This window comes from Mustelus asterias, chromosome 19, assembly GCF_964213995.1.
Source record: "Mustelus asterias chromosome 19, sMusAst1.hap1.1, whole genome shotgun sequence".
Lineage (NCBI taxonomy): Eukaryota > Metazoa > Chordata > Chondrichthyes > Carcharhiniformes > Triakidae > Mustelus > Mustelus asterias.
The window spans coordinates 13724375-13749981 of NC_135819.1; the positions used below are offsets into that span (position 1 = coordinate 13724375).

The window sequence follows — 25607 nt, forward strand, 5'->3', positions numbered from 1 at the left end:
GTTTCAACATGATTAGCACCCACATAAATGCTCACTTTTGCAAGTATTTCTTTAGAACATAGAACAGTACAGCACAGAACAGGCCCTTCGGCCCACGATGTTGTACCGAGCTTTATCTGAAACCAAGATCAAGCTATCCCACTCCCTATCATCCTGGTGTTCTTTTTCTTTCTAAAATTAGTGGGAAGGGGAGAAAAGCAATTCTGCACCATCTAAATTCCGTGCTTGCTCGTGTATGAAGATTTACCTATACCATTTTATTGTCTGAATCTGATATCATGATGATCGTTACGGAGCATACTGCTCGACTGTTCCTCATCACCCAGGGCAATAGAGCCATCTGCTGAAATTCTGAATCATTGCACACTGCAGTTCAGGTCGAGGATTTTCATGACACAAATATTATTAGCATCCTTCATGATTTGGTGCTGTGGCACAAAGGCAAAGAAATGAAGGTCCCACAATTGATGCCTGGGGTTTTGCAACTAGCTGATGTCAGCCAGAGCAACATCTGAGATACCACAACCAGACTTACCCCTTCTGGGTTACAGCACAGGGGAGGGTCAACGGCCAAGAGTTATCACTCCCGATTTCTAGCCAGCTAGCCTTAGTAGAAAGTATGGCAGTAAACATCAGAGAAGAACCAGCCCCGGGGGGGCTCGTCAGGGGGACTAGCTAGGGTAAATCCTTGTGGTTATGGGAATAGGGCCTGGTTGGGATTGTGGTCGGTACAGACTCGATGGGCCGAATGGCCTCCTTCTGTACTGTACGGATTCTATGATTCAATTGTGGATCTGCGGGTATATCCCAGCAGGAGATATCACTGGATGGATAGCCTTTCTAAGGGGTGTTCTTGACTTTCCCCTTCAGCACAGTATCTCTGAGCCCAATCATAACCCCTCTGCTCCGAGTTAACTTATCTAATATGTAATGATGGTCGTTGCACGAGAGGAAAGTGAATATTGCTAGTTTTATGTTAATTTTTTCCCTTTCATCCTATCCTGTAAATACAGACGTTGGTTGAGATATAGTTCTACATTTACTGTCTGCTCCGCAGCACCTCATCCGAGTAGCAAATTGTAATTTGTAACCTTTAGCGTTGGGGTTCAGTAGTCTATCGCTATGAAAAGCACCATGGCCAAGCCTAATCTTGTGGAAACATAGAATCCCCACAGTGCAGAAGGAGGCCATTCAGCCCATCGAATCTTCACCAACTCTCTGGAAGAGCATCCTGCCAAGGCCCACCCCTTTGCCTTACCCATGTAATTTGCGCATTTAGCATGGCCAATCCACCTAACCTGCACATCTTTGGACACTAAGGGTCAATTTAGCATGGCCAATCCACCTAACCTGCACATCTTTGGACACTAAGGGTCAATTTAGCATGGCCAATCCACCTAACCTGCACATCTTTGGACTGTGGGAGGAAACTGGAGCACCCGAAGGAAACCCACGCAGACAAGGAGAACATGCAGACTCCTCACAGACAGTTACCCAAGGCCGGAATTGAATCCAGGTCATTGGCGCTGTGAGGCAGCAGTGCTAACCACTGTGCCACCGTGAAGAGAATCAGATGTGGTGGTCATCTAGCTCAACATTAAGACTGGTGTACCAGAGACCTGGTGGACTACAGAACCCTGTGTGGGACAGAGGTAGTACATTCAGGTGATAGAAAAGTTGGCAAACATCAACTTCTAATAGGGCTTATAAACAGTGAGGCGAATTCTAAAGAATTGTTACCCAATGATGAGATTCACCCTACAGGAGACAAGACTCTTGCTGGCTAGCTAGTGATGTCATTAGTTACATACCAGTGCACAGGTACGGCCCGACTATCCAGAATCACCTGGGCCGTGCTCCAACTAAAGCGCACAAACTGCGGGAAGCCAAACACAGGGTCCACCTGCTTTTCCAGCCAGTCCTTTGTTTTGGGGTCTGCAAGAAAAGTACAAAAAGACACAATTGAATCCTTGAACACAAGGTAACGCCTCACGAGACCACTCCTGTGCAAATCCCCAGTATGTACTGCACTGACAGATGCAGTGACAGTTTATGGCGTTGGATTTAACTAAATCTTTAAAATTTGTCACAGAGTGTTCATCCCATTATCTGCACAGCATCATCCTCTGGATGGAAGGTGGAGAGGAACTGCAAACTCTATAACAAGGTGATCATCAAAAAGAATTACAGAATCAAATCAGGTCAGCACGGTGACATGGTGGTTAGCACTGCTGTCTTACAGCGCCAGGGACCCGGGTTCAATTCCCAGCTTGGGTCACCGTCTGTGCGGAGTCTGCATATTCTTCCCGTGTCTGTGTGGGTTTCGTCCGGGTGCTCCGGTTTCCTCCCACAGTCCAAAGATGTGTGGGTTAGGTGCATTGGCCATGCTAAATTTCCCCTTAATGTCCTGGAATGCGTAGTTTAGAGGGATTAGTGGGATAAATATGTGGGGATAGTGGAATTTGAATTCAATAAAAAATATCTGGAATTAAGAAGATGACCATGAAACCATTGTCGATTGTCGGAAAAACCCATCTGGTTCACTAATGTCCTTTAGGGAAGGAAATCTGCCGGCCTTACCTGGTCTGGCCTACATGTGACTCCAGAGCCACAGCAATGTGGTTGACTCTCAACTCTCCAAGGGCAACTAGGAATGGGCAATAAATGCTGGCCCAGCCAGCGACGCCCATGTCCCACAAATGAATTTTTTTTTTAATCAGGTAAACCTAGCAACTAAATTAAACCTACTGGTTATCTTATGCTGCAAATACGACTTGAATAAATTATCCATTTTAATTAAACTAAAATTTAAGAGCAAGCATTCTGAAAATCCTGCAAACATCGAATAAAGGCCTGTAAATTTTACTTGGAACTTTCCTTGTGCATCAATATTTGAAACGCTTGGGATTCTATGAAACAATAGATCCCATTTCCCATTTTATTTGATTTCTTCCCAAGCAGCAAGGCTACACTCATCAAGTCTGACGTGTTGCGAATCCTGGACATCCCATTGCACTGACAGCAATTCAATATAACTCAACAGAGTACAATAAACACACAGTGGTGTAGGATCCATACACTATTGTGTGTGCACTTCACATCGTTTGCAGCCAAAGTGAGAACTAACAATTCAAGGGCATAGCACGAACTCTTTTCTTGGAGGGAAACTGTCATTTCATAGCATCCCTACAGTGCAGAAGGAGGCCATTCGGCCCATCGAGCCTGCACCGACAACAATCCCACCCAGGCCCTATCCCCGTAACCCCCATATATTTAGCCTGTTAGTTCCCCTGAGTCGAAGAGAATGTTTATCCTTCAATCAGAAGACAACGAGAGAACTTCTTTCAGTTGCAGAAGAATATTACAAAGCAAGGTGTCCTGGTCACTGCTAGATACTGTACAATGTCAAAATATTGCGTTTTGAAAATGGCACTCTGGTTTCCCATGAACGCCGACTAGATTTTAAGTGTTATCTTTGGTGCTGATTATGAGGACAAACTTGAGTGGCAATTTATCATGGCCAATCCATCTAACCCGCACATCTTTGGTCTGTGGGTGGAAACCCACGCAGACACGGGGAGAATGTGCAAACTCCACACAGAGAGTGACCCGAGGCTGGAATTGAACCCGGGTCCCTGGCGCTGTGAGGCAGCAGTGCTAACCACTGTGCCACCGTGCCGCCTCCTATCACATACGACATTCAGTTCACTTTCAGATGGGTCTGTGCTGCAGAATCGCGTACGCTTGATCTTGTATCTTGCACACGAAATCTCAATGTTCATCCCTCGCTCATGTTGAGAGAGCAATGTTCTGAGAGCTCAACATGTCCGCCACTCTGATTTGTTCTCATAATCAGCACCAAAGGCAACACTTAAAAACTAGTCGGCGTTCATGGGAAACCAGAGTGTGATTTTCAAAACGCAATATCTGACATGGTACAGTATCTAACAGTGACCAGGACACCTTGCTTTATAATATTCTTCTGCAACTGAAAGAAGTTCTCTCGTTGTCTTCTGATTGAAGGATAAACATTCCCTTCGACTCAGGAGATAAACAACAGATCACAGGGAAAATAAAAGGCAGACAGTGGTGGCACGAGCTTTCGGAGCGCTACTCCTTCGTCGGGTGATTCCAAATAAACTTGTTGGACTTTAACCTGGTGTTGTGAGACTTCTTACTGTGCCCACCCCAGTCCAACGCCGGCATCTCCACCATCATGCCTTTAATACAAAATCATAGTATCCTTACAGTGCAGAAAGAGGCCATTCGGCCCATCGGGTCTGCACTGACTCTCCAAAAGAGCATCTTACCCAGACACTATCCCGTAACCCCACATATTTACCCTTCTAATCCCCCTACACTAAACGTCTTGGGACACTAGTAGACAATTTGGCATGGCCAATCCACTGAACCTGCACATTTCAGATTGTGAGAGGAAACCCAGAGGAAACCCACGCAGACACGGGGAGAACGTGCAAACTCCACACAAACAGTCACCTGAGGCCGCTATTGAACCCCGGGTCCCTGGCGCTGTGAGGCAGCAGCGCTAACCACTGTACCACCATGCCATTCTAAGTTGAATCGATCATTCCTAATATAACAACAAGGCATTCATATGGCCATTTTCAAGAATAGATCAGAAGACTTTAACAATCCGTCAGTTCTTCAAAAGGAGATCATTTTAGAGATGGGAGGGAGAATGGGGCGCAGAAATGGAGGTACCAGATGTCTTCAATCTCCCCACAAACTCAAAATGTACAAAGTACAAATGCACAGACAAGATAAACCCAGATTAATGTTTCACTTCACTCTATGAGAGTTATGCTGTAATGTCTGGATGGGTGCAGCTCCAGCAACACTCAAGAAGCTCGACACCATCCAGGACAAAGCAGCCCCGCTTGATTGGCGCCACATCCACAAACATCCACTCCCTCCACCACCGACGCTCAGTAGCAGCAGTGTGTACCGTCTACAAGATGCACTGCAGCAATTCACCAAAGATCCTTAGACAGCACCTTCCAAAACCACGACCACTTCCATCTAGAAGGACAAGGGCAGCAGATACATGGGAACACCACCACCTGCAAGTTCCCCTCCAAGCCACTCACCATCCTGACTTGAAAATATATCGGCTGTTCCTTCACAGTGGCTGGGTCAAAATCCTGGAATTCCCTCCCCAACCGCATTGTGGGTCAACCCACAGCACGTGGACTGCAGCGATTCAAGAAGGTAGCTCACCACCACGTTCTCAAGGGGCAACTAGGGATGGGCAATAAATACTGGCCCAGCCAGCGACGCCCATGTCCCACGAAAGGATATATTTTAAAGGTAAATATGGAACAAATGCATCAGGAGAAACAACATTACTCAATGTGATGTTTGAGGGGGAAGGAATGGAGAGAATGGAGGGGAACCTCCCTCCATTCCTTCCCTCAGAAGATGCGGCGCAAACTCTCTAACTCTTCCTGCTAGCAAGAAGTCAGTCAGCCCTTATCACTCCGATACTGTACCGAGCATGGTCATCCACCTGCTACCAGCGACACTTACCATTCGGATATCCTGAGCCGTAATCCATGCTTACGTCGGCTAGATCTTCAACAAATTTCCACGACTGAACAGCATGGTCTCTGGCAACCTAAAGAGAGGAAACGAGTTAAGAGACCAGGCGAGCTCGGCTCATCAACTCTCCGAGGGCTGCAGTTACATTTCAAAAAATATTACATCATTTAAAAAATGGAATTAATAACAAATCATGTATCCAAATGAATTGTCTGAATTCCATTTCCCCTCTCAATGTTTCAGTATTTTTAAATCATTCACAGATTGAATTCTTTCATGAACACAGCAGGGTGGCACAGCGGTTAGCACTGCTGCCTCACAGCGTCCAGCACTGCTGCCTCACGGCCCCCGGCACTGCTGCCTCACAGCGCCCAGCACTGCTGCCTCACAGCCCCCGGCACTGCTGCCTCACAGCCCCCGGCACTGCTGCCTCACAGCCCCCGGCACTGCTGCCTCACAGCCCCCGGCACTGCTGCCTCACAGCCCCCGGCACTGCTGCCTCACAGCCCCCGGCACTGCTGCCTCACAGCGCCCAGCACTGCTGCCTCACAGCCCCCGGCACTGCTGCCTCACGGCCCCCGGCACTGCTGCCTCACAGCGTCCAGCACTGCTGCCTCACAGCCCCCGGCACTGCTGCCTCACAGCGTCCAGCACTGCTGCCTCACAGCCCCCGGCACTGCTGCCTCACAGCGTCCAGCACTGCTGCCTCACAGCCTCCAGCACTGCTGCCTCACAGCGTCCAGCACTGCTGCCTCACAGCGTCCAGCACTGCTGCCTCACAGCCTCCAGCACTGCTGCCTCACAGCCTCCAGCACTGCTGCCTCACAGCGTCCAGCACTGCTGCCTCACAGCGCCCAGCACTGCTGCCTCACAGCCCCCAGCACTGCTGCCTCACAGCCCCCGGCACTGCTGCCTCACAGCGTCCAGCACTGCTGCCTCACAGCGCCCCCAGCACTGCTGCCTCACAGCCCCCAGCACTGCTGCCTCAAAGCCCCCAGCACTGCTGCCTCACAGCCCCCAGCACTGCTGCCTCACAGCCTCCAGCACTGCTGCCTCACAGCGTCCAGCACTGCTGCCTCACAGCCTCCAGCACTGCTGCCTCACAGCCTCCAGCACTGCTGCCTCACAGCGCCCCCAGCACTGCTGCCTCACAGCCCCCAGCACTGCTGCCTCACAGCCCCCAGCACTGCTGCCTCACAGCCCCCAGCACTGCTGCCTCACAGCCTCCAGCACTGCTGCCTCACAGCGTCCAGCACTGCTGCCTCACAGCCTCCAGCACTGCTGCCTCACAGCCCCCAGCACTGCTGCCTCACAGCCCCCAGCACTGCTGCCTCACAGCGCCCAGCACTGCTGCCTCACAGCGCCCCCAGCACTGCTGCCTCACAGCCCCCGGCACTGCTGCCTCACAGAGCCCGGCACTGCTGCCTCACAGAGCCCGGCACTGCTGCCTCACAGCGCCCCCAGCACTGCTGCCTCACAGAGCCCGGCACTGCTGCCTCACAGAGCCCGGCACTGCTGCCTCACAGCCCCCGGCACTGCTGCCTCACAGAGCCCGGCACTGCTGCCTCACAGAGCCCGGCACTGCTGCCTCACAGCGCCCCCAGCACTGCTGCCTCACAGAGCCCGGCACTGCTGCCTCACAGCGTCCAGCACTGCTGCCTCACAGCGTCCAGCACTGCTGCCTCACAGCGTCCAGCACTGCTGCCTCACAGCCCCCAACATTGCTGCCTCACAGCCCCCGGCACTGCTGCCTCACAGCCCCCGGCACTGCTGCCTCACAGCGCCCAGCACTGCTGCCTCACAGCCCCCGGCACTGCTGCCTCACAGCGCCCAGCACTGCTGCCTCACAGCCCCCAGCACTGCTGCCTCACAGCCCCCGGCACTGCTGCCTCACAGCCCCCGGCACTGCTGCCTCACAGCCCCCGGCACTGCTGCCTCACAGCGCCCAGCACTGCTGCCTCACAGCCCCCAGCACTGCTGCCTCACAGCCCCCGGCACTGCTGCCTCACAGCCCCCGGCACTGCTGCCTCACAGCCCCCGGCACTGCTGCCTCACAGCGCCCAGCACTGCTGCCTCACAGCCCCCGGCACTGCTGCCTCACAGCCCCCAGCACTGCTGCCTCACAGCGTCCGGCACTGCTGCCTCACAGCCCCCGGCACTGCTGCCTCACAGCCCCCGGCACTGCTGCCTCACAGCCCCCGGCACTGCTGCCTCACAGCCCCCGGCACTGCTGCCTCACAGCCCCCGGCACTGCTGCCTCACAGCCCCCGGCACTGCTGCCTCACAGCCCCCGGCACTGCTGCCTCACAGCCCCTAGCACTGCTGCCTCACAGCCCCTAGCACTGCTGCCTCACAGCGCCCAGCACTGCTGCCTCACAGCCCCCAGCACTGCTGCCTCACAGCCCCCGGCACTGCTGCCTCACAGCGCCCAGCACTGCTGCCTCACAGCCCCCAACACTGCTGCCTCACAGCGTCCAACACTGCTGCCTCACAGCGTCCAGCACTGCTGCCTCACAGCCCCCGGCGCTGCTGCCTCACAGCGTCCGGCACTGCTGCCTCACAGCCCCCGGCACTGCTGCCTCACAGCCCCCGGCACTGCTGCCTCACAGCGTCCAGCACTGCTGCCTCACAGCGTCCAGCACTGCTGCCTCACAGCCCCCGGCACTGCTGCCTCACAGCCCCCGGCACTGCTGCCTCACAGCCCCCGGCACTGCTGCCTCACAGCCCCCGGCACTGCTGCCTCACAGCCCCCGGCACTGCTGCCTCACAGCCCCCGGCACTGCTGCCTCACAGCGTCCAGCACTGCTGCCTCACAGCCCCCGGCACTGCTGCCTCACAGCGCCCAGCACTGCTGCCTCACAGCCCCCGGCACTGCTGCCTCACAGCCCCCGGCACTGCTGCCTCACAGCGTCCGGCACTGCTGCCTCACAGCCCCCGGCACTGCTGCCTCACAGCGCCCGGCACTGCTGCCTCACAGCCCCCGGCACTGCTGCCTCACAGCGCCCGGCACTGCTGCCTCACAGCGTCCGGCACTGCTGCCTCACAGCCCCCGGCACTGCTGCCTCACAGCCCCCGGCACTGCTGCCTCACAGCGTCCAGCACTGCTGCCTCACAGCCCCCGGCACTGCTGCCTCACAGCCCCCAGCACTGCTGCCTCACAGCGTCCAGCACTGCTGCCTCACAGCCCCCGGCACTGCTGCCTCACAGCCCCCGGCACTGCTGCCTCACAGCCCCCAGCACTGCTGCCTCACAGCGTCCGGCACTGCTGCCTCACAGCCCCCGGCACTGCTGCCTCACAGCGCCCGGCACTGCTGCCTCACAGCCCCCGGCACTGCTGCCTCACAGCGCCCGGCACTGCTGCCTCACAGCGTCCGGCACTGCTGCCTCACAGCCCCCGGCACTGCTGCCTCACAGCCCCCGGCACTGCTGCCTCACAGCGTCCAGCACTGCTGCCTCACAGCCCCCGGCACTGCTGCCTCACAGCCCCCAGCACTGCTGCCTCACAGCGTCCAGCACTGCTGCCTCACAGCCCCCGGCACTGCTGCCTCACAGCCCCCGGCACTGCTGCCTCACAGCCCCCGGCACTGCTGCCTCACAGCGCCCAGCACTGCTGCCTCACAGCGTCCAGCACTGCTGCCTCACAGCGTCCAGCACTGCTGCCTCACAGCCCCCGGCACTGCTGCCTCACAGCCCCCGGCACTGCTGCCTCACAGCGCCCGGCACTGCTGCCTCACAGCGCCCGGCACTGCTGCCTCACAGCCCCCGGCGCTGCTGCCTCACAGCGTCCGGCACTGCTGCCTCACAGCCCCCGGCACTGCTGCCTCACAGCCCCCGGCACTGCTGCCTCACAGCCCCCGGCACTGCTGCCTCACAGCCCCCGGCACTGCTGCCTCACAGCCCCCGGCACTGCTGCCTCACAGCGCCCGGCACTGCTGCCTCACAGCGCCCGGCACTGCTGCCTCACAGCGCCCGGCACTGCTGCCTCACAGCGCCCGGCACTGCTGCCTCACAGCGCCCGGCACTGCTGCCTCACAGCGCCCGGCACTGCTGCCTCACAGCGCCCAGCACTGCTGCCTCACAGCGCCCGGCACTGCTGCCTCACAGCGCCCGGCACTGCTGCCTCACAGTGCCTAGCACTCACAGCGGTTAGTGCTGCTGCCTCACAGCACCAGGGACAGTCTGAGCCTCCCACAAAGTATCTTCTGGATGGCATCACCCAAAAAAACGATGCACCACTGAGGTCAACCACTGTCGGAGGAGAGACGTTAGGAATTGGGCATTGCTGCCTCACAGCGCCAGGGACCTGGGTTCGATTCCCGGCTTGGGTCACTGTCTGTGCGGAGTTTGCACGTTCTCCCCGTGTCTGTGTGGGTTTCCGCCGGGTGCTCCGGTTTCTTCCCACAGTCCAAAGATGTGCGGGTTCGGTGGATTGGCCATACTAAATTGCCCCTTCGTGTCCCAAATGTGTAGGTGAGATGGGATTAACCACGGTAAATGTGTGGGATTACAGAGATAGGGCGGGAGAGAGGGTCTGGGTAAGAGACTGTCAGAGATTTGGTGCGGACTCGATGGGCCGAATGGCCTCTTCTGCACTGTAGGGATTCTCTGATTCTAAATAGTGCTCTACATTTGACATTTCCACATTTATTTTGGAAAGACATTCTACACTCAGTAGCGATTTTATTCGATATCATAAACTGCAAGGGTTGGGTATTAAATTCAAGTAATATCCTTTCTTCCAAATCTGAAATGGAAGTGTGGCCCATTACTGCCACCCTGAGGCCACAGTTTGCAGTCACACCTTTCCTGTGCCACAGGGAGATGCACCAGAAACCTTAGCCACGATCATTATGCACGTCAACTGTCAGAGAGAAAGTTTTAAAAATTAAAACTAACGTACCCCTGACACTTCTATATAAGGACGCATTCCGCAGTCAATCGACTGCTGTGCTTGACCAGTTATTTTTGAATGCTGCACTTCAAATGTTTTATTTATTGGTGTCACAAGTTGGCTTACATTAACACTGCAATGAAGTTAGAATCATAGAGTTTGCAGCATGAAAATAGGCCCTTCGGCCCAACTTGTCCATTCCGCCTTTTTTTTAAACCACTAAGCCAGTCCCAATTGCCCACATTTGGCCCATATCCCTCTATATCCATCTTACCCATGTAAATCTCTAAATACTTTTTAAAAGACAAAATTGTACCCGCCTCGACTACTACCTCTGGCAGCTTGTTCCAGACACTCACCACCCTGTGTGTGTGAAAGGATTGCCCCTCTGGACCCTTTTGTATCTCTCCCCTCTCATTTAACCCTATGCCTCTAATTTTAGACTCCCCTATCTTTATGTTAGTAGTCACCACACTCCGGCGCCTGTTCGGGTTACACTGAGGGAGAATTTAGCACGGCCAATGCACCCTAACCAGCAGGTCTTTCGGACTGTGGGAGGAAACCGGAGCACCTGGAGGAAACCCACGCAGACACGGGGAGAACGTGCAGACTCCACACAGACAGTGACCCAAGCCGGGAATCGAACCCGGGTCCCTGGCGCTGTGAGGCAGCAGTGCTAACTACTGTGCCACCATAATAATGCCATCCGAGGGTAGACAATCAGAAGGCGAAACAGTCTGAAGAAAAGCAGTAAGTTAGCATGACATTGAACTAGTTAACATCTATGAGTACACTGAGTTAAATAATACATTTAAAGTGGTATGGTTCACCAGATATGGATTGGTCATCAATAACCCAGACGTCCTTGCAAATACCTCACATCAATTTCAAGCAATACTGGACTTATTCCAGGTGGGCAAGTACAGCAAAGCACTGCTGCCCACCTTGGCCTTTCTCCTCATGCGATATGTGGGGCAGTGAAACTCTATGGGCTCGCTGGCACACCCCACTCCCTTTGATGGGGAGATTGGTTTCGGGTGCATTCCTGTAAATTGCACCCAAAGCATCATTTTCTAAACTGCACTTCATGGGATTAAGTGTGCAATGTATTACTTTGAAAACACAGTTCATTTTAAAAGGAGGTATAGATCGGGTGGACTCTCAGAGGCTTTTCCCCAGGGCTGAAATGGCTGCTACGAGAGGACACAGGTTTAAGGTGCTGGGGAGTAGGTACAGAGGAGATGTCAGGGGTAAGTTTTTCACTCAGAGGGTGGTGGGTGAGTGGAATCGGCTGCCGTCAGTGGTGGTGGAGGCAAACTCGATAGGGTCTTTTAAGAGGCTTCTAGATGAGTACATGGGACTTAATAGGATTGAGGGTTATAGGTAAGCCTATATATAGGCCTAGGTAGGTAGGGACATGACCGGCGCAACTTGTGGGCCGAAGGGCCTGTTTGTGCTGTAGTTTTTCTATGTTCTAAAAGCGTACTGAAATATAAAAACACATTTTACCTCGGGGGGTGAGGGGGCACACCAAATGGCCAATTTAAGAGAGTGTGAAATCGAGAAGAGCACGGGGTTGCATAGTGATTTTGCATTGTGCGGTCCCAACATGCTGAGCGCAGGCCATAAGCCGCCCTCCACCAATACTCCCCACGATTTCACCGCGCAGGTAAGGTGCTCCCGCGACCCAGAAAACACTCCTAACGACCGGCACTCACTTTAGCACAGATGCTGGCTGCGCTGACTATCGGGAATAAGGAATCGGCCTTGGATCGGACGGTGACCTCCAGCCCTGGGAAACGTTCCTTCAGCTTCGCCTCGTACTTTTCAGCGGGTCCCACCGTGTCTACGTAAACCTAAGGATAAGCAGAGGTTCGGCTATTACTGCAGCAGTGTAAATATCAAGGTTAACGGTTGTCGTCTTACTGAATAGGAATGGTAACTGTTGAATTCATGTTGCTAAGCAGAGAAATTCTACCACATGAGGGACTGAAATTGTGCCTTTAAAACGCATAAAAAATAGCTTGAAAACATGCAACTCAGTTAAAATTGGAAATGCACTGCATGTGAAACACAGATGTGACCTACAATCTAAATTTAAGCTTATTTATCAGTGTCACGAGTATGCTTACAGTGAAATTACTGTGAAAATCCCCCAGGCGCCACCCTCCAACATCTGTTCGGGTAACACTGAGGGAGAATTTAGCACGGCCAATGCACCCTAACCAGCAGGTCTTTCGGACTGTGGGAGGAAACCGGAGCACCCGGAGGAAACCCACACAGGTACGGGGAGAATGTGCAGACTCCGCACAGGCAGTGACCCAAGCCAGGAATCGAACCCGGGTCCCTGGCGCTGTGAGACAGCAGTGCTAACCACTGTGCCACCCCTTAGTGTTCCAAGAAGGCTTACATTAACACTACAATGAAGTTACTGTGAAAACCCACTAGTCGCCACCCTCCGACACCTGTTCGGGTACACAGAGGGAGAATTTAGCATGGCCAGTGCACCCTAGCCAGCACATCTTTCGGACTGTGGGAGCACCCGGAGGAAACCCACACAGACACGGGGAGAACGTGCAGACTCCACACAGACAGTGACCAAAGCCAGGAATCAAACCTGGGTCCCTGTTGCTGTGAGGCAGCAGTGCTAACCACTGTGCCACCGTGCCTCCCCACATCCAACACATTTTATATGTGAATGGCTAAGTTGTTTTACAGAGATGAAAACAAATTTAGAAGACCAGTTCAGAGCAGCTGGAAATTAGTGTTACATTAATGGGTTTCAGATCAAAGCAACAGGGTTAATTTATTATTGATGTAAATGGCAAAATGACAGTTCAATTCCAGCTATTAATGAAACCTCTCCAGGATAATCATTCACGTTGATGCATGGTCAAATCAATTCTTCACACAGCAGCTTCATCGACCTCCTTGACCCAGGTGTGTGCTACAAACAGCAAATAAAAAGTGTCCCAAGCTCTAACATTAAAAAGCCAGAGGGTTAATAAGTTGGTGTACTGGTGGATATTCAGCTGGTCAAACTGTTCGCAAAGCAGCCACCATCTGTTGCAGCAGGAGTGTGCAAGTTACAGCACAGTAAAGAAATCTTATGCTTCTTGGGGTGGCACAGTGGCTAGCGCTGCTGCCTCACAGCACCAGGGACCTGGGTTCGATTCCGGCCTTGAATGACAGTCTGTGTGGAGTTTGCACGTTCTCCCCGTGTCTGCATGGGTTTCCTCCAGGTGCTCCGGTTTCCTCCCAGAGGCCAAAGATGTGTAGCTTAGCTGGATTGGCCATGCTAAATTGCTCCTTAGTGTCTAAAGATGTGTAGGTTAGGTGGATTGGCCATGGTAAATGTGTGGCGTTACAGGGATAGGGTGGGGGAGGAGGGCATGGGTAAGATACTCTGTCACAGAGTCGGTGCAGGCTTGGCGGGTGGAGGAAGTCCTCGGAGGCAGAAGTCCCTTCACCAAAACCTCTTTATTCACAAGTCTGACAACAGCATACAGAGTGCTTTCAGTTAACAGTCTACACTCGGAGTGCCAGAGGAACTGACATGCCTGGATAACTACAAAGCAAGAGACTCCCTGATTGGCCCATCAATTTGGCCCTTAATCAGGGACATCTTTTTGTGGGTCCTTAATCAGGGAGTTCATGTTCTAACAGGCCCACCTCAATTACCTGATTAAAGTTGTTTCAATCGGCCGAGTGGCCTCTTCTGCACTGTCGGGATTCTATATACATAAATATATATATATTAATAAAACCCTAAAGATACCCAATTGAAAAAAGTAATTAGTGCTGCCATGGAAAAGCATAAAGATATTTCGCCACTTCTATACAGAGGTGAGCAATTATCTAAAGAGGGAGTGGAAATCATCGCTGCATGCTCTGGTTTGGATGCTAGAAATTTAGTTCTGTAACCACAAGATATAAATTTATTTTCAAACAAAAACAAAGCCACATTGAGTAAGCTTAAACCTTAGATAGCGCTGATACCAGAAACAGAGTCAGCAGCCTATGTGACAGCAGAGTTTCCAGAACAGGATATTACAAGAAACAAGACAAAGGAGTCTGCCCAAAACCCCTCACTGATTCACCAGCAGTCTCCAGACAGCAATAATGAGGATCAGGTTATCAACTAACGCTATCTTTGACATTCATCCTCATAATTGTTCTCGTGAGCCAGCAACATTTGTTTTGTTAAAGGTTTACGTCTACCACGCAAGTTGTGCTCACTGTACAATTTCCTCAATCCCTCTCTCTTTCGTGACCTGTTTTTTTTTAATTCTGAAGCATCACTGGGCTTGCATCGCTGTAGTAAAGGCAAATATAAATGCAAAAGTTTAGAGTTTATTTATTCGTGTCATAAGTAGGCTCACGTTAACACTGCAATGAAGTTACTGTGAAAATCCCCTAGTCGCCACACTCCGGCGCCTGTTCGGGTAACACTGAGGGAGAATTTAGCACGGCCCAATGCACCCTAACCAGCACGTCTTTCGGATTGTGGGAGGAAATCGGAGCACCCGAAGGAAACCCACGCAGACACGGGGAGAACGTGCAGACTGCACATAGACAGTGACCCAAGCCGGGAATCGAACCCGGGTCCCTGGTGTTGTGAGGCAGCAGTGCTCACCCGCTGTGCCGCCCGCAAAATTTTCCATGTGTATTTTTTTTTCCATTTTGACTAATGAGCAAAGGTAGAGAGGAAGCATGATTATCAAGCAACCCAATTGAATAGCACCAACAAAAATCTACCCTATCACATTACAGGATCTGTAAAGCTTTATGACGAGTGGCATCCGTTAAAAAGCACAAGCTTGGCTAAAAGATCTCTCCCCTCCTGTTTGAAAACATCTCGGCATCCATCTGACAAAAGCCCATCGGCCTGAACCCTGTTTACGTGTCTCCTCAGGTGCTGTCTGACCTGCTGAGTTTTTCCAGCAGTCCAGAATTAAAGTTTGGCCTTTCTCACACCAAACTAAACAGAATAAAACAACGGTGGGTATTTGCAGCACATGAAGCACATCAAATTAATTGTCCGGAATGTGTTCCATCTACCTAGGGTTACTCGCCTTTAGTTGTACATGTGCGTCACATCACTGCAAGATGATAAATGAATTATGTTATGTGCACTGTCTAAAGCAATGTTCAAGGATAAATAATACCTCAGCTGGCCAGACGTCAAACTGAACAACAAACCTACAGATCAATGTTTATAAATCACAATATGTGATCAGCAATTGCCAGTACAACAAAAGCTAAATGATTAAGTCCCTAAGACATAGGAGCAGAATTAGGCCATTCGGCCCATCGAGTCTGCTCCGCCATTCAATCATGGCTGATATTTTTCTCATCCCCATTCTCCTGCCTTTTCCCCATAACCTCTGATCCCCTTATTAGTCAAGAACCTATCTCTCTCTGTCTTAAAGACACTCAATTACCTGGCCTCCACAGCCTTCTGCGGCAAAGAGTTCCACAGATTCACCACTCTCTATCTGAAAAATTCCTCCTCATCTCTGTTTTAAAGGATTAGACAAGACCAGATTAATTTCAAAATTATTAATTTCATTTCCTGTCAATAATTTTTTTTATAGACATGTATTCTGAAAATGCCATCCACAATGGGCAAAAAATCAAACATTACGATCCCAAGAGCAGCAGAACGATGGAGAAAGACCACAGCATCCGAAGAAGTGGCTAAACCTGAAACTCACTGAGATGGGAGAAGGCAGCAACTATAGGAGACTTGAGCAGCAAGTCAATGCTTTGGGTGGCACAGTGGTTAGCACTGCTGCCTCACAGCGCCAGGGACCCGGGTTCGATTCCAGTCTCGGGTCACTGTCTGTGTGGAGTTTGCACGTTCTCCCCGTGTCTGCATGGGTTTCCTCCGGGTGCTCCGGTTTCCTCCCACAGTCCAAAGATGTGTGGGTTAAGTTGCTAAATTGACCCTAGTGTCAGGGAGATTAGCTAGGATAACTATGTGGGGTTACGGGAATAGGGGCCGGGTGGGATTGTGGTCGGTGTAGACTCGATGGGCCGAATGGCCTCCTTCTGTACGGTAGGGATTATATTTTCCAGATTGAATTGTAAAGAAGGTGCAGTACATGGTGGGAGAGAGCGGATCAGTCATCTTCATCAGCAGAACATGTTTCCTACTCACCTCTTTTAGTTGAACACCACTGTCCAAGGCGTACTGAATAAGCCCAATGGCAGCATCATGAGACAACGCATTGAGATTGTATTTGACTCTGATTTGAGAAACAAGAAATATGAGTTAACCATGGTCATTAATGCGTGGTTTTGGCATCGGCTCAACTTGCAGCAGAGTGGTTAACACTGCTGTCTCACAGCGCCAGGGACCCGGGTTCGATTCCCGGCTTGGGTCACTGTCTGTGTGGAGTTTGCACATTCTCCCCGTGTCTGCGTGGGTTTCCTCCGGGTGCTCCAGTTTCCTCCCACAGTCTGAAAAGATGTGCTGGTTAGGGTGCATTGGCCGTGCTAAATTCCCCCTCAGTGTAGACTTAAGTGATCATTTTATTAGCCTTCCAATTGGGTCGAAAGCTTCAGTGTGGTGATGAGTATTTGAGATTATGCATCAACAATGGACACCTGATTGTAGGAGCACACCAAGGGAAAGGCAAGATTAAGAAATGGCCATCTGAATCTGCAGGCATTGAAAGTTGGGCAAACACTAATGTCATAACTGCCACGTGATTAAAAATATGAATTGAGGCAGAATCGCAATTAATCAGCGGTTAGCACTGCTGCCTCACAGTGCCAGAGACCCAGGTTCAATTCCGACCTCGGGTGACAGTGTGGAGTTTGTACGTTCTCCCCGTGTCTGCGTGGGTTTCCTCCAGGTGCTCCGGGGGTTCCTTCCACGCTCCAAAGTGTGCAGGTGAGGTGGATTGGGGTCATGCTAAATTGCGCTTTAGTGTCAGGGGGATTCGCAGGGTAAATAGTTAGAGTTACGGGGGTAGTGGGATTGTGGTCAGCGCAGGGTCGACGGGCCAAATGGCCTCCTTCTGCACTGTAGGGATTCGATGATTCTATGCATTCCAGACTGGGATAGGAGGGGGTAGTGAAGGTGTTCAACATCTTCACTCTAACTTTCCCACGAAACCTCCAGCACCAGTCGACAGGGGACAATCAGCCCACTGCAACATCTGCATGAGGTCAGTTGCCTTCATCTTGTTGCAGCATTCATGTACCGCAGAGCAACCCCTCCGTGAAATGGATCTGCTGAGAAGTACCTTTGCTGCATGGTGGTGGAGATTAAATTGGGGGAAAGGACCTGCAGGGCCCAGCCCATAAAATCGCTGGCTTCATCTATTTTGCCAAACAGCTTCTCTCTCTCTTTCTCTGTCAGCGTCTTGGAGTCTGCAAGAGAGAACAGAAAGCGAAATTAAATTAATCCACCGGAACATGCGTTTAGCCTGGCAGTCGGAATGCATCCTTCATCAGGGTCAGGTATGGGCAGCAAAACAAAAAGAAACCAAATGTAACACAGTTTAGTAGAGGGGGAGACCAGCAGCATGTTAGACCCTGGGAAAACACAGTTCATGCTTGCAAGTCCCACACAATAATGATCTACTGTCAGCTTGCAGGAGGCATATCCCAGGGGGTAACAGTGAAACCAAGGTAAAGGGTGGAGAATATCAGACAGAAGACAACAATATCAGACAGGAGACAAGAAGAGATCGAGCAGAAAGTGGTTCTTAACCTCAGCCCCCACAAAATAAGGACAGCACGGTGGCACAGTGGTTAGCACTGCTGCCTCCCAGCGCCAGGGACCCAGGTTCGATTCCCAGCTTGGGTCACCATCTGTGCGGAATCTGCACGTTCTCCCCGTGTCCGCGTGGGTTTCCTCCGGTTTCCTCCCACAGTCTGAAAGACGTGCTGGTTAGGTGGATGGGCCATGCTAAATTCTCCCTCCGTGTACCCGGTGGCACAGTGGTTATCACTGCTGCCTCACAGCAACAGGGACCCAGGTTCGATTCCCGGCTTGGGTCACTGTCTGCGTGGAGTCTGCACGTTCTCCCCGTGTCTGCGTGGGTTTCCTGCGGGTGCTCCGGTTTCTTCCCACAGTCCGAAAGACGTGCTGGTTAGGGTGCATTGGCCATGCTAAATTCTCCCTCAGTGTAACCCGAACAGGCGCCGGAGTGTGGCCACTAGGGGATTTTCACACTAACTTCACTGTAAACCTACTTGTGACACTGATAAATAAACTTAAACTTTAACTTCAAACAGGCGCCACAGTGTGGTGACTAGGGAATTTTCACAGTAACTTCATTGCAGTGTTAATGTAAGCCTTACTTGTGACACTAATAATAAATAAAAATAAGTTTCTGAGGCAGAATAAATTAGAGTCAGAGATGGTGCGACCATGTTTCTTGGTGGGCCTGTGCTGCATATTGACAAGTCTTGATTTCAACACTGTGAGGGAGATAGATGCGACTCTGGAGGACCAACAACCTCAAAGGGGTTCACCTCATCTCAAAGGGCCAGATTATTCCGAGCAATTAATTTTGACATATTTGTCCATAGATCTCTGAAGGCGGAAAGGCAGGTTAATAGGATGGTGAAAAAGGCACACTTGCCTTTATCAATCGGGGTATAGGTTACAAAAGCAGAGGGGTCATGATGGAGTTGTATAGAACTTTGGTGAGGCCACAGCTGGAGCACTGTGTGCAGTTCTGGTCGCCACATTATAGGAAGGACATGAACGCACAGGAGGGGGCGCAGAGGAGATTCACCAGGATGCTGCCTGGGATGGAGCATTTAAGTTATGAAGAGAGGTTGGGTAGGCTTGGGTTGTTTTTGTTGGATCAGAGAAGACTGAGGGGCGACCTGATCGAGGTGTACACGATTATGAGAGGCAAGGACAGAGTGGATAAGGAGCAGCTGTTCCCCTTAGTTGAAGGGTCAGTTACAAGGGGACACAAATTAAAAATGAGGGGTGGGAGGTTTACGGGGGATTTGAGGAAAAATGTTTTTACCCAGAGGGCGGTGATGGTCTGGAATGCGCTACCTTGGAGGGTGATGGAGGCGGGATGCCTCACATCCTTTAAAAAGTACCTGGCTGAGTACTTAGTACATCATAACTATGTGCCGTTCTGATCACCACATTATAGGAAGGATATGAACGCACTGAAGGGGGAGGGCACGGTGGCACAGTGGTTAGCACTGCTGCCTCACAGCGCCAGGGTCCCAGGTTCAATTCCGGCCTCGGGTCACTGTCTCTGCGGAGTTTGCACATTCTCCCTGTGTCTGCGTGGGTTTCCTCTGGGTGCTCGGTTTCCTCCCACAGTCCAAAGATGTGCAGGTTAGGTTCATTGGCCGTGCTAAATTGACCCTGATGTCAGGAGGATTTATAGGTTAAATGTGTGCGGTTGCGGGAATAGGGCCCGAGGTGGGATTTTGGCTGGTACAGACTTGATGGGCCAAATGGCCTCCTTCTGTACTGTAGGGATTCGATGATAACATTCAAGGCTATGGGCCAAGTGCTGGCAAGTGGGATTAGGTGGGAATTCAGGGCCTTTCATGTGTCAGTGCAGACTCGATGGGCCAAAGGGCCTCTTCTGCACTGTCGTATTCTGTGATTCCCAATGTAATCCACACGGAGTAAAAGAAACCAAGGTAAACCAAGATAATGGTACTGTTCTGGACCTGGGAAAGAAAGTCTGAATTCACAAAACCAGCAGCTCCTGCTAGTTCGGTTCGTAAGCTTTTTGGAAACTGCCCCCACGTTACATCTTGTTTGGAAGAAAAAGCAATGAAGGTCACATGGACAAGGACAATTTAGGAGAGGAAAAATTCAAAACAAAATAGTCAGTGAATCTTACAACATTTTTCCATCACTGGGACGCGTTTAACACTGTGCAGACAAGAGTCGAGGGAAAAGTGCTGTTTCTCTAAAGCTTTTATCAGCAGCAATTTGTCACCGATACCAAATACGTACGTTTGATATATTATAAAAAATAAATCACAATAGATATTGTGGGGTTAGTTCCAGCTATCATCAAAACTTTACTGAATAATCAGAAACACCAGCACAAAATGCCGCAGCATCCTGGAGCCAGGGATGAACCCCGAGCATTGATACCACGTTAAAGAGCAAAGCTCATATCACGGAATACTTGCTTGTTTGTCATTTCTGCCTTCGGGTTTCGGCGCCATTCCGCAGTTTGACTCCACTATCAGCAGCATTTTGGCTTTTCAAAGAGAAAGTGTTTTGACTTCCGTACCTGCAACCTTGAGCTCCTCGAGCTGCTGTTGTTTGGAAAGCGGGCAATAACAGATTCCGTACACCATTGGCCCTGAGGACATGGCAAAACAGTAAGCGTTAGGCACAACACTGCTGTGCCAACACTCAGCACAGGTGAAGAAGTCAGTGTACGATACTCAGGACACGCAGGGCACATATAACAACTAAGTTGGAGTCTATGTTGGGCAGCACAGTGGTTGGCACTGCTGTCTCACAGCGCCGGGGACCTGGGTTCGATTCCCGGCTTGGGTCACTGTCTGTGCGGAGTCTGCACGTTCTCCCCGTGTCTGAGTGGGTTCCCTCCGGTTTCCTCCCACAGTCCGAAAGACGAGCTGGTTAGTTGCATTGGCCGTGCTAAATTCTCCCTCAGTGTAACCCGAACAGGCGCCGCAGTGTGGCGAGTAGGGGATTTTCACAGTAACTTCATTGCAGTGTTAATGTAAGCCGACTTGTGACACTAATAAATAAACTTAAACGTTCCTGTTACTACCTCTTTCAAAGAACTATCCTATAGTTTTCCCATAACACTAAAAATATTGTTTTTTTTCAATTATCAGTCCAGTTCCCTTTCCAAAGTACGAGTGAATCTGCTCCCACCGCCACCCCAGGTGGCACATTCCAGTAGTAACACCTTGTTGCATCAAAATATTTCTTCCCAACTTTCTTCTGGTTCTTTTATCATAAATGCACCCTCTGGTCACCAACCTGCCTGCCAAAGGACAAGTTTCTCCTTAGCTTTAATCATAGAAAAGGATTCCTACAGTGCAGAAAGAGGCCATTCAGCCCATCGATCCTACACCGACAACAATCCCACCCAGGCCCTATCCCCCTAACCCTACGTATTTACCCTGCAAATCCCCCTGACACTAAGGGGCAATTTAGCATGGGCAATCCACTTAACCTGCACGTCAACTGCCGGAGGAAACCCACACAGACGGAAAGAATGTACTCCGCACAGACAGTAACCCAAGCCGGGAATCGAACCTGGGTCCCTGGGTGCTGTGAGGCAGCAGCGCTAACCACTGTGCCACCCTAAAACTCATTTTGCAACCAGTCCAACTGCATTTTAAATGAATTGTTTGGTCCGCACATGAATATAACACCAATGAAGGACTGTGAAGTGCTTCTCGACAATGACAGGGAGAGATTGGGATCTCTGTTGTGTTTCTAACTATCCTGACAATTTTTAAAAATTTAAGGTGCGACCTTGCTTTTCCTTCTACAGACGCTTGGAGCGCGATCTTACGATCTCATCCTGCCTTGCGTTTGGCAAGGCGAGGTGGTAAGATTGGGTGAAAGGCGGAGAATCAGGTTCACACCTTGTTTCGCGCCTCCCCCAATCTTACCAGCCCTGTTCTGCCCATGAAATCAGCTCTGCTGACATGTTTAACATGGCATTAGTGAGTCCCGAGGTGGAGAGGGAGAGGGGGTGGAGAGGGGGGACAAGGGTGGGGAGAGGAGGGAACGAAAGTGGGAGAAGGGGGAACGAAGGTGAGGAGAGGCAGAATGAAGGTAGGGGAGAGGGGACAAGGAGGGGAGAGGGGGGGACAAGGAGGGGAGAGGGGGGGACAAGGAGGGGAGGGGAGAGGGGGGGACAAGGAGGGGAGGGGAGAGGGGGGGACAAGGAGGGGAGGGGAGAGGGGGGGACAAGGAGGGGAGGGGAGAGGGGGGGACAAGGAGGGGAGGGGAGGGGAGGGGAGGGGAGGGGAGGGGAGGGGGGGGACGGGGAGGGGTGGGGGGGGACAAGGAGGGGAGGGGAGGGGGGGGACAAGGAGGGGAGGGGAGGGGGGGGGACAAGGAGGGGAGGGGAGGGGGGGGGGACAAGGAGGGGAGGGGCGGGACAAGGAGGGGAGGGGAGGGAGGGGACAAGGAGGGGAGGGGAGGGGAGGGGAGGGGGGGACAAGGAGGGGAGGGGAGGGGGGGACAAGGAGGGGAGGGGAGGGGGGGACAAGGAGGGGAGGGGAGGGGAGGGGGGGACAAGGAGGGGAGGGGAGGGGAGGGGGGGACAAGGAGGGGAGGGGAGGGGGGGGACAAGGAGGGGAGGGGAGGGGAGGGGAGGGGAGGGGGGGGACAAGGAGGGGAGGGTAGGGGGGGGGACAAGGAGGGGAGGGTAGGGGGGGGGACAAGGAGGGGAGGGGAGGGGGGGGGACAAGGAGGGGAGGGGAGGGGGGGGGACAAGGAGGGGAGGGGAGGGGGGGGACAAGGAGGGGAGGGGAGGGGGGGGACAAGGAGGGGAGGGGAGGGGGGGGACAAGGAGGGGAGGGGAGGGGGGGGACAAGGAGGGGAGAGGGGGGGACAAGGAGGGGAGGGGAGAGGGGGGGACAAGGAGGGGAGGGGAGAGGGGGGGACAAGGAGGGGAGGGGAGAGGGGGGGACAAGGAGGGGAGGGGAGAGGGGGGGACAAGGAGGGGAGGGGAGAGGGGGGACAAGGAAGGGAGGGGAGGGGATGGGGGGGACAAGGAGGGGAGGGGAGGGGGGGGACAAGGAGGGGAGGGGAGGGGGGGACAAGGAGGGGAGGGGAGGGGGGGGACAAGGAGGGGAGGGGAGGGGGGGGGACAAGGAGGGGAGGGGAGGGGGGGGACAAGGAGGGGAGGGGAGGGGGGGACAAGGAGGGGAGGGGAGGGGGGGGACAAGGAGGGGAGGGGCGGGGACAAGGAGGGGAGGGGAGGGAGGGGACAAGGAGGGGAGGGGAGGGGGGGGGACAAGGAGGGGAGGGGAGGGGGGGGACAAGGAGGGGAGGGGAGGGGAGGGGGGGGACAAGGAGGGGAGGGGGGGGACAAGGAGGGGAGGGGGGGGGACAAGGAGAGGAGGGGGGGACAAGGAGGGGAGGGGGGGACAAGGAGGGGAGGGGGGGACAAGGAGGGGAGGGGAGGGGGGGGACAAGGAGGGGAGGGGGGGGACAAGGAGGGGAGGGGGGGGACAAGGAGGGGAGGGGGGGACAAGGAGGGGAGGGGGGGACAAGGAGGGGAGGGGGGGACAAGGAGGGGAGGGGGGGACAAGGAGGGGAGTGGAGGGGGGGGACAAGGAGGGGAGTGGAGGGGGGGGACAAGGAGGGGAGTGGAGGGGGGGGACAAGGAGGGGAGTGGAGGGGGGGGACAAGGAGGGGAGTGGAGGGGGGGGACAAGGAGGGGAGTGGAGGGGGGGGACAAGGAGGGGAGGGGAGGGGAGGGGAGGGGGGGGACAAGGAGGGGAGGGGAGGGGAGGGGAGGGGAGGGGGGGACAAGGAGGGGAGGGAGGGGAGGGGGGGGACAAGGAGGGGAGGGGAGGGGGGGACAAGGAGGGGAGGGGAGGGGGGGGACAAGGAGGGGAGGGGAGGGGGGGGACAAGGAGGGGAGGGGAGGGGGGGGACAAGGAGGGGAGGGGAGGGGGGGACAAGGAGGGGAGGGGAGGGGGGGGACAAGGAGGGGAGGGGAGGGGGGGGACAAGGAGGGGAGGGGAGGGGGGGACAAGGAGGGGAGGGGAGGGGGGGGACAAGGAGGGGAGGGGAGGGGGGGGGACAAGGAGGGGAGGGGAGGGGGGGGACAAGGAGGGGAGGGGAGGGGGGGGACAAGGAGGGGAGGGGAGGGGGGGACAAGGAGGGGAGGGGAGGGGGGGGACAAGGAGGGGAGGGGAGGGGGGGGACAAGGAGGGGAGGGGAGGGGGGGGACAAGGAGGGGAGGGGAGGGGGGGACAAGGAGGGGAGTGGAGGGGGGGGACAAGGAGGGGAGGGGAGGGGGGGACAAGGAGGGGAGGGGAGGGGGGGACAAGGAGGGGAGGGGAGGGGGGGACAAGGAGGAGAGGGGAGGGGGGGGACAAGGAGGGGAGGGGAGGGGGGGGGACAAGGAGGGGAGGGGAGGGGGGGGGACAAGGAGGGGAGGGGAGGGGGGGGGACAAGGAGGGGAGGGGAGGGGGGGGGACAAGGAGGGGAGGGGAGGGGGGGGGACAAGGAGGGGAGGGGAGGGGAGGGGACAAGGAGGGGAGGGGAGGGGGGGGGACAAGGAGGGGAGGGGAGGGGGGGGGACAAGGAGGGGAGGGGAGGGGGGGGGACAAGGAGGGGAGGGGAGGGGGGGGGACAAGGAGGGGAGGGGAGGGGGGGGACAAGGAGGGGAGGGGAGGGGGGGGACAAGGAGGGGAGGGGAGGGGGGGGACAAGGAGGGGAGGGGAGGGGGGGGACAAGGAGGGGAGGGGAGGGGGGGGACAAGGAGGGGAGGGGAGGGGGGGGGACAAGGAGGGGAGGGGAGGGGGGGGACAAGGAGGGGAGGGGAGGGGGGGGGACAAGGAGGGGAGGGGAGGGGGGGGGACAAGGAGGGGAGGGGAGGGGGGGGGACAAGGAGGGGAGGGGAGGGGGGGGGACAAGGAGGGGAGGGGAGGGGGGGGGACAAGGAGGGGAGGGGAGGGGGGGGACAAGGAGGGGAGGGGAGGGGGGGGGACAAGGAGGGGAGGGGAGGGGGGGGGACAAGGAGGGGAGGGGAGGGGAGGGGGGGGACAAGGAGGGGAGGGGAGGGGGGGACAAGGAGGGGAGGGGAGGGGGGGGACAAGGAGGGGAGGGGAGGGGGGGGGACAAGGAGGGGAGGGGAGGGGGGGGGACAAGGAGGGGAGGGGAGGGGGGGGGACAAGGAGGGGAGGGGAGGGGAGGGGGGGGACAAGGAGGGGAGGGGAGGGGGGGGACAAGGAGGGGAGGGGAGGGGAGGGGGGGGACAAGGAGGGGAGGGGAGGGGAGGGGGGGACAAGGAGGGGAGGGGAGGGGGGGGACAAGGAGGGGAGGGGAGGGGGGGGACAAGGAGGGGAGGGGAGGGGGGGGACAAGGAGGGGAGGGGAGGGGGGGGACAAGGAGGGGAGGGGAGGGGGGGGACAAGGAGGGGAGGGGGGGGGGACAAGGAGGGGAGGGGGGGGGGACAAGGAGGGGATG

At 54.4% G+C, this 25607-nt stretch overlaps 1 protein-coding gene across 1 annotated transcript in view; it reads right to left on the bottom strand.

Annotated features, from left to right (window-relative positions):
• rnaseh2a (ribonuclease H2, subunit A) overlaps positions 1-20767 on the bottom strand; it is a 35191-nt gene extending 14424 nt beyond the window's left edge. The window contains exons 1-6 of the mRNA XM_078235082.1: positions 20701-20767; positions 17707-17833; positions 16614-16701; positions 12169-12306; positions 5548-5635; positions 1812-1935 (exon numbers count right to left, since the gene is read on the bottom strand). Of these exons, the coding sequence (XP_078091208.1) occupies positions 1812-1935; positions 5548-5635; positions 12169-12306; positions 16614-16701; positions 17707-17833; positions 20701-20767 (632 nt within the window). The remainder of the gene's footprint in view (positions 1-1811; positions 1936-5547; positions 5636-12168; positions 12307-16613; positions 16702-17706; positions 17834-20700) is intronic.
• Positions 20768-25607: the final 4840 nt, after the last annotated feature.